This window comes from Echinops telfairi, unplaced genomic scaffold (genome assembly GCF_000313985.2).
Source record: "Echinops telfairi isolate 266 unplaced genomic scaffold, ASM31398v2 ScPeMD7_3533;HRSCAF=4204_1, whole genome shotgun sequence".
Classification (NCBI taxonomy): Eukaryota; Metazoa; Chordata; class Mammalia; order Afrosoricida; family Tenrecidae; genus Echinops; species Echinops telfairi.
Genome location: NW_022107432.1, coordinates 25,024,797 through 25,034,041, shown reverse-complemented (window position 1 = coordinate 25,034,041; position 9,245 = coordinate 25,024,797). Strand labels below are relative to the sequence as shown.

The window sequence follows — 9,245 nt, the reverse complement described above, 5'->3', positions numbered from 1 at the left end:
TGTCACAGGCTTGGAGCAGATGGGGCCTTAGGAGGCAGAGGGGGGGATGGGGGCCGGGATGGGGGTTTTCCTGAGAGGGGATCAAGGGGCAGGCTGGTGTAGGTGGCATTGTCAAAGGAGGGTGGTGAGTCGAGCCTCACATAGGGCACGTTGGAGGGCAACTCGGCCGCCAGTGTAGAATCGCCCACGTGCTGACCCACGGAGCAGGAGGCGTGCTGCTCCTGGAACAAAAGCGAGCAAGTTGGGAAGCTAGCGGGGAGCCCCGAAGCTCCGCCCCTCTCAAATGCTCAGCGAATCGTGCTGAAGATTGAAGATTTCCAAGCAGGAAGCTCCGGTGGTGTAGTGGTTATGTGCTGGGCTGCTAACAGCAAGGCCGGCAGTTTGAAACCACCAGGCGCTCCTCAGCAGAAAGATGAGGCTTTCTACTCCCACAAAGAGTAACGGCCTCAGATACCCACCAGGACAGTGCTGCCCTGCCCTAGAGAGTCGCTAGGGGACTCTCCGGGAAGGTGAGACACCAAGGAAGCCATTGGTCGCAAATGGCCATCGTTAGAAAGAGGTTTTGCACCCGACTCCTCCCCAGACCCTTCACTGGGGCCTCCCTGGAGCGCACAGAGGGAGGTCTGGGATTGTGGTATTGGGGACCGGCAGAACTTCTTACCAGGCTCGAGACTCGGCTGCTCTGGAACTGGGCACCCGCAGCAAGCCTGTTCCCTGGTAGGACAGGGGACAGCAGGGCCCTGTGCTTCCCGCACTGGCTCTGGGCCCACCCAGCCCCCACTCCCAGTCCAGCCTGAACCTCTGCCTCTATCCCCCCATGATGCCTTTACCTTCTCATTCTTGCCTGCCCCTCAGCCTCCCCTAACTTTTCTCACCCACTTACTGCTCCCACACTCCTTTCAGCCTACCTCCCTAAACCTTGGCTCCCTATCTCCCCCAATCCCATTGCCAATGCCTTTCTTTCCCCAGACCTGTGCCCCCCGAATCTTCCCTCCCTCCCTCCGCCATATGAACCCTGGAGTGTGGAGGCCTTGACTAAAGTCTAACAACTCATTTGTAGGGGAGCAGACCTGGACTCCCAGCCAAGCCTGCAAAGCTCGTTGACACACAAGCAGGGGGACCAGGCTGGACAGGTGAATAGACAGCTACCTACCTCTCCTTTTGGCCATCACAGCGAACAGAATGACCGCCACCACCAGCAGGCCCAGCAGGACCACAGCGCCCCAGATCAGTGGGATGCTGAGAGGCAGAAAGGGACAGCTGGATTAGCCCTGGCATGAAAGATCACACTCCTGATGAGCCACGTTTGGGAGAAAGGAGGATGGGGACTGGAATGAGGCAGGCAGGCTGCGCCAGGGCAGACGAGATGTGCCTTCTTGGGGCTGCACATGAGATGGCTGAGACCCCCAGATGAGATCCCCAGATGACTGAAGACGCACCCATCGCCGAGCTGGGGTGGAGAGGTCTGCCTCTTCTGAGGCTCGCCAGGGTGGAAGGCATGGGAAGGGCCCCCTCTTGGATGTCATCTGGGGCTTTAACCAGTCAGACCTCCCCCCGCCCCCATCCTCCCGGCCACCCCAAACACAATTCTAATCAGTACCTCTTTGTATCCAGGCTAGTTTCTGGGCTGGCACTGCCCAGAAGGCCTGAGGAGGAATCGTCAGCCACAGTGTCGGTCCTGTTGGTCTCCTCTTCTCTCAGGCGAGGAGCTGAGCGGGGGAAACATGAGTGGACACAGGCCAATGTGGAGGTCCGAGGGGCTGGGGTGTGGACCCGAGGAAGGAGAGCCTTGGACGCTCCTCCCTCGGGACCAGGGAACGGCCCTTGCTCTTCATGCCTGGTATTCAGTGTCTGCCACCAAGTCAATTCTAATGCATAGCCACCCTAGAGGCTGGAGCAAAACTGCCCCATGGGGCTCCCTAGGCTGTCAGCTTTGCAGGACAGATCACCAGGTCTTTCTGCCATGGATTTGACATGCCAGCCTTTTGGTTGGTGCACCTGCCCAATGAGGGTCTTGGCTCTCATCTCTCGAGGCTCTCAGAAGGCCTCTCCTCCATCCCGTGCCAGCTGCAGCCATGTGACCCTACCCAGAGCCTGGCTGAGCCCCAGTGGAGCTCTGCCCTCCAGATTGAAGGAGAGGAGAGCCGGCAGCAATGTGGTTAAGCATTCGGTTGTTTGAACCCCCAGCCATCCCCAAGAGACTGAGGCGGCAGACTGTTTCCATAAAGATGGCAGCCATTGAGACCCTGGGAGCCTCTCGGCCCTGTCCCATAGCGCTGCTGTGAGTCGGAATTGACCCCATGGCTAGAGGGTTGACTGGAAGGGTGGGTGCAGCACCAGTTGGTCCTTGCTGGGAGCCTCGCTCTGACTCTGCGACTCGGCTCTGTGGCAATAGGGTGCCCGATGTTCCTCGAACCTCCTTATCTTCTGGCTCTGGGACCTAGCATTGCCCTCACTGGATCTGAGGGTCTGTCTTGGGAACCTGGCCAGTCCTCCCAGGCCCTCGGCTTGGGCAGAAGGGAGGGGTGAGTGCCTTGTTCCTGAGAGGCATCATTCTACCCCCACCCTACAGCACACCAGCAACCCAAAATGCTTTAGGCCACTCCCTGCTGCCTAGTGGGTCACCTAGAGCCGCCTCTGAGTCAAATGCTCGCCCGAGCTACTCCCACCTTCTCCCTGGTTCCCAGGTTCTACTTGCCTATCCAAACACCCCTCTTACAGCCCCATAGCAGTGGACGGGAGCTCCAGGTCCCTGCCCGTTTTCTGGCGCATCACACTCAGTCACATTGACTTTTCAGTTTGATATCAGAGGCCTGGTGGTATCATGGTTACATGTTGGGGCTGCGATCTACAAGGTCAGCGGTTGGAAACCACCAGTGGCTCCTTGGGAGAAAGACGAGGCTTTCTACTCCCGTAAACAGTGACAGTTTTGGAAGGCCACAGGGGCATTCCACCCTGTCCTATAGGGTCACGGTGAGTCAGCATCGACGTGGTGGCAGTGAGCTTGGTTTTTCGTGGATCTGAGTGTCAAAGAAACAAGGTAGGTATCACGCAGCCTCTAGTGTGTCGAAGACTAAGGATGAAGGATGGTTCCCGATCTACAAGAGGAGATTTGTAAGATGCTCTATTCATCATGGGCTCGGAAAGGCGTCTGATGGAAGCTCAAACGAACCCTCGTGTTTCACGGGAGAGGGGGGAAAGGCAGGAACATGGAAACACTCTTCATTTCAATGTTTGGGGACTGTATGCAGATTACTTGGGTGAAAAGAAAGGCCTACAAACCAGATCAACAGAGGTCCGTGTCCACCCAAGGAATAGAGGAGCAGGTGGAGCTGGCCATTTTACCTCCAAGCACCTTTTCCCAAGAATTGAACATTAAAAATAAAAAACGAACAAACCCCCAAACACACCAACCAAACGGGTGTCGTGGAGTAGATTCGAACCCCTAGCAACCCCATGTAGTCTGTCCAAGACTCCCAACTTGAGCAGAGCAGGCAGACAGCCTCGTCTTGCTCCCACGGAGTAGCTGGTGGTTTTGAGCCACCGACCTTTTGGATCCACAGCCCACTGCCTAAGCCACCGCACCACGAAAACACCAAAGAAAACTCACTGCCATTGAGGGCATTCCAAAGCATGGTGACCCTGTAGGACAGAACAGAACCGCCCCCCACGGGCGTGTGGGTTTCTCACACTGCAACTTTTTTTTTTTTTTTGCACGAGTGGGAAGCCTCATCTTTCTCCCCAGGAGCAGCCCGTGGTTTCGAAGAGCTGCCCTTGCAGTTAGCAGCCCAAACTCCCATCACCCACCATCCACCAGGCCTCCCACAGAACCTCCAGGGATCTTTCAAGATCTTGTACAACATCCTTCCATTTGTCTGAAAGTTTTGTTTTGTTTACTCTTGTAAATATTTCTTTTCATACTGGTGTAGACACGGGCAAGCTGTCGTGTGTGAGAATTGAGACGGGAAGAAGGGAACGTCGCCTATGCTGAGAAGAGGGTGGGAGGATTGCCCTAGCTACTGGGGAGACTGTCCGCACTTCTGAAAACTGAAGGAGGTAGAAGAGCCCAGGAATGGAAGCCGCCCCACTCCCTGCCTATGGGCCAGGCTCAGACTAGATAGATGCTCAGGGAAGATGCAGGGACTTAAATAAGACACGGATCCGGTGCCCTGAGCCATCACGCATAGTTCACAAGTGAAATACTGGAAGACACTTTGAAAAGTAACTCAGTTTCTATGCTTGAACAGTAGCGTGGTTGAAAGCAAGGCTAAGTGAAAAAGCAGATGCTTTAAGGGTGTAGAAAGTGCTGGAAGCGAAGCGGAGGCCTAGGGGGGTGGGGTGGGGGCGGGGCAGCGTATCCTGTAGGGAAGCCACTTCTGGGGGACCTGGGTAGGGGGGTGCCCCGCGGCTGGTTTATCATCGGCTTCCCAGCCGGAGTGGTTTCCGGTTCCCCGCAGCGCTGGGGAAGGGGTGTGTCCCCCCATTGCTTCTCTGAGGAGCCCAAGCCCTCACCCCGGGGGGGAGCATGGAGGGGAGCCCAAGAGCTCTGGCGCTGAAGGGGCCGGGACGGGCGGTGAGGAGTTCGGACAGCTAGCACGTAGTAACGCACCTGGCGGGAGCACCTTCAGCGACACGCGGCGCACGATCTGCGGCCCCTCCGGCCCCTCCACCACGCAGCCATAGTCGCCCGAGTCCTCCTCCCGCAGGGAGACCATCTCCACCTGGAGCAGCCCCCCGCCCAGGTCCGTGAGAAAGGAGCGCCCATCGCCTGGGGCCCTGCGGTCCACCTTGGAGGACAGCAGGGGCTGGCAGCCCTCAGGCAGGAACCGGCACCACACCTTCGGGGCCCTGAGGTGCTGGAGCAGGTAGTGGCACTGCACCTGGATGTAGCCCCCCTCGGTCACCTGCAGCACCTCAGGGAGGATGCCCTCCGAGGCTGGACCTAGGGAAGGACAGAAGGGGGCATGCAGGGGAGGGGCTGAGACCACTGGGACCGAGAGGCCCATGTTCTGGGCCCTGTGGTATGTGTGCCGCCCATCCTGGAGCCTGGGGGAAACTTACCTTGGAGTGCCAGGAGCAGCAGCAGGAGCAAGTTGGGGCCCATGGCTTGGCAGGAGATGGAAGCTCTGGGCTGGGCCTGGGCAGTGACATGGCACCCTCCTGAGGGCAGGAAACATCTGCCACCATCAGTCACGTGGGGCTTGGTGACCACAGACTAGTGGGCACTTGGTGGGCGGGGAAGAGTGCCTGTCCAACCCTGGTCCGTCCACTCCCAAACCCACATACTGGCTCTGGGGACAGGAGTGACGGAGACAGGGGGGAAGACCCAAAGCAGAGGTGTGTGGGGCTGAGAGCCAGCTCAGGGAGGGGTGGGCAGGGGTGGTGGCAAAGGGGGGGCATGAGAGCAAGAGGGATCAGACTGTAGACTCTGATGTCCAGCTATAAAGGAGGAAGGTGAAGCCTCCTGACCATGGCCCAAGGTCATCCCAATGCCAGCTTCTCCAAGGGTGGCCTCCTCTGCCCCAAGCTTTGGGGGGAGCTTGTCTTTCTCTCCTGCATGGTCGGCAAGCCACTGGATGGTGAGCCCTGGGTGGGGTCTTCTGTGTCTGTATTGGGCACTCTTCCCAGCCATGTGCCACCGAGTGGACTCAGGCTCAGGGCAACGCGGGGCCGTCCTGTCAGAGAAAGGCTCCGTGGGGTTTTCAAGGGCTGGTTTTCCTGGAAGTAAATGGCTAGGGCCTCCCCACCTCCATCTTCACGTCCACCACCCAGCCCCAGGTTAGCAGCTCAAGAAGGAAATCATTTAAACCACAGAAGCAATTCCAGGCTACAGACCCCCCTTTCCATCTTTTCTCCCAGGGCATCTTTCTCACCCAGCTCTAGTCTAGGCTGGTCGTGAGGGTTGGGGCTCAAATCCTTTTTCTGACAGTAAACCAGGCTGCCATTTCTAGTCCATGGCGGCAATGCCTTGGCAAAATGTAGGGTACAACACGTGGCTTCAGTCCTACCTGTCTTTAAATGGCCAACCCTTTCGGGAAAGATGCCCAACCCAGCGCCCTTCCCAAGATGCAAACGCAGGAGCGGCGTGGCTGGGTGCTCCCCTACTTAGAGCTTGAGTCTCGCATTTTCTCCCTCCAGGCCCATCCTCCACCCCAGAGAGAGTTTCTATTACTCTCCTCTGAGGGTTGTTTCAGGGGACCAGCGAGACCCCGAAGCTCAAATATAATTCAGGGAGAACATTTATTAAAGTCTTCCAACGGGGCCAAGACAACACAGAGATACAGACACATCGCCCAGCTGAGGCCATGAGCAGAGTCATCTCAGGGCCCAAGGACTTACCGGACGCTGGTTAAATAAGGCAAAGAGCAAAGGGAACGGCCACCAAAGCCTGATTGGTGGCAGATCAATACATCACAGTGGCAGGTGGGATGACAGAAGCAAGCAGGAATGGGGCCACCCTTGGGACATGTCCATTGTTAGATAGGTGAGCTTACGAGATTCGTTCAGGGCCTCCTGGCCAAGGCAGTCTGGGCAAGACTGATAGGGCATGACTCAGGACTCTGCGACCCCTGCGCTGTCCCCAGTATAGTGATCTCCATCAAGAACACGCCCAGGCAAGCTCTGAAGATAGAATGCCCCTCCCTGGGCTGGCTGGAGAGGGGTGATCTACTTTCCAAGGCTCTCTGTGGGAAGCCAAGATTATCCATATCCTTGGTTAATGATCAGGAGGAATTCAGTGGAGGCTTAATCCCCGTGGGGACTGGGCAAATGGATTTGGGGCTGTCATTGTCATCTATAACCTTCTTCAAACAGGGGTGCTCAGAATGTAAGCTCTAATACAGAGGGGAGTCATCATATCTACTCATAATCCCCGCTACCCTATCCTATGCCTTAAAATAGAACTCGACTTTTGTCTTTCAAACTCACACTCTTCTAATTGAGTGTAATAGTAATACCTTTGCCTGATTCAAAATTCAAAACAGATGAAGAGTTCATCACAGTGACGTTTCCCCACCTCCTCCATCCACCATTCTCCAACCTCCTAGCGCCCCCACCCCGATTCACCTAGCATCTACTGTTCCTTAGGTAATGCTCCCTCTGATATTTCATACACCAGTTACAGATGGAGTGGTGTTTCCCTCTAAAACGTGTGTTGTAAATCTTAACCTCTTTGCCTGTGATTCTAATCCAATGTGAACATGGGTTGCCATGGTGTTTTTAATGAGACTGGATTAGTGTCTTCACATCTCAGCCAAAGGCTAAACAATCCAAAACCCCCAAACTCCCTGCCATCCGGAGTGACCCTATAGGACAGGGTAGAACTGCGCCTGTGGGTTGACTTGACAGCAACTCTTTTCAGGAGTAGAGAGCTCGGCCTCCTCCCGAAGAGTGGTTTCTAACCACTGACCTTGCAGCTAGCAGCCTGATGCACAAGCCACTAAGCCACCAGGGCTCTCCAACAAAATGGAGCAGGATAATCAGAACAGAGATGGAGGAACATGGGTGCCAAGCCCCATACCGTCTCCAAGACACCAGGTAAGAAGCTAAGGGCCTTAGCCCAGAGCCCGCTATCTTGGAATGTAGTGGGGAGAGGGCTTTAAAAGGTGCTGATGCCTGGGTCCTACCCCAAAGAGATTCTAATCAGATTGGCCTGGGTCACAGGATTTTTAAAAGCCCATCTCTGCCTCCCCTCCCCTAGGCCCAACAATTTGCTGGAGAGATGAGCTGTTCACAGGGAGATGATTAGCATCACTTGTTTCTAAAAAAAGATCCACAGCTATCTTCTGTATATGAAATCCAGGCTGGGTAAATCTGTAGAGACAGCAACTGGACTAATGGTCTCTTGGGGGCCTGGCAGGGAGGTTGGAGGAAATTGGGAGCTAATAACAATGAGTACGAGAAAGAAGACCATGTTCTCAAATGGATTGTAGTGATGATTATACACCCCTTTTTCATGGAATTCAACCATTGGATTATATGCTATGTAAATTACATGCCAATAAACCAGCTTTAAAATCCATATCTAACTGGACCAACACCGTTCCACCCATGTTGTTCAGGGGTCAGCTGTATGCATAGCTCCCCGATAAAGGCAGAGGCAGAGAACGGTAAATTGAAAGGACACTGAAATGCCATGTTTCGCCAAGCGACTGGAAAGACCTTGAAATGTGGGTAACACACCATATTAGCAAGAGCCTGCTGGAGAAACGTAGACTTACCTGGAGACCCCATTCACCCCCCACCACCAAGTCGTCGCAACTCATGCAACCCTATAGGGCAGACCAGAACTTTCCCCTTGGGCGTTGTGCTGCTGTAAATCTTTAGGGGAGCAAACCGCCTTATCTTTTCCCCTTTGATAGGTTGGTGGATTTGAACTGCTGGCCTCTTGGTTAGCAGCTCAACCCTTACCTACCTGAACCACCAGCATGCCTTGCTTACATTGTTCATCTAAAACAACCTCACTGCCATCCAGTCGACTGCCATGCCTCACCACAATATAGGACAGAGTAGAATTGCCGGGGGATTTCTGAGACTGTAAGTCTCTACCAGAGTAGAAAGCCTCATTTCCCTCCCCAAAGAGCAGCTGGTGGTCTCGAACCGATGATCTCGTGGTTGCCAGCCCAATGTGTACCCCACGAGGAAGTACACTGTGAATACCCACCAAATATTTTTCTTGTTATCAATGAACTTTTCATTGCGAATTAGGAGGGAAGTTTACATTGCAGCCCATCAACTTTATCAACACCCACCCATACCCCGCGCCCCATTCTATCCCACTCCACCTCACCGAATTCGCTCCTCCGGCTTGCAGCTTTCGATCAACCCTCTGCTGCCTCGTCATCTTTGCACCCTGGCCCTCCCTTCTTTGGGACTCTCCCTCGCCTGTTCCCTTGGGTATGCCCGTCTTGTCTCGGTTTTGATCCTTACAGTCGTGACTCATGCGGTATTTGTCCTTCCGTGGTTGACCAACTCCACTCCACACAATGCTCTTCAGGTTCCTCCATGCCATGAGGGGCTCCATGGCTCCAGAGCGACCCCTGATGCACAACAGAACCCAAGCAACCCCGCCGGGTGCTGCGTCAACCTCACGATCATTATTAGGTTTGGCCCGTTGTTGCAGCCAGTGTGTCCATTGCCTTGTGGAGGTTCTGCCGATGTGCAGCCAAGATTAAGCGTCATCCCTGCTTTCGGCTCAGTCTGCCATCGGGCCAGGGGTAGGCAGGACAACAGGAATCATTCCGGGG

General features: G+C 55.1%; 1 protein-coding gene across 1 annotated transcript; it reads right to left on the bottom strand.

The window, feature by feature from the left end:
- Positions 1–2: 2 nt before the first annotated feature.
- TREML1 (triggering receptor expressed on myeloid cells like 1) lies at positions 3–5,118 on the bottom strand. Its single transcript, XM_045294775.1, has 6 exons — positions 5,062–5,118; positions 4,610–4,942; positions 1,601–1,709; positions 1,154–1,239; positions 662–714; positions 3–221 (listed from the first exon to the last, which is right to left on the bottom strand). The coding sequence occupies exons 1-6, from the start codon at positions 5,102–5,104 to the stop codon at positions 3–5; spliced, it is 843 nt and encodes a 280-aa protein (XP_045150710.1). The 5' UTR covers positions 5,105–5,118.
- Between the last annotated feature and the right edge of the window lie 4,127 nt (positions 5,119–9,245).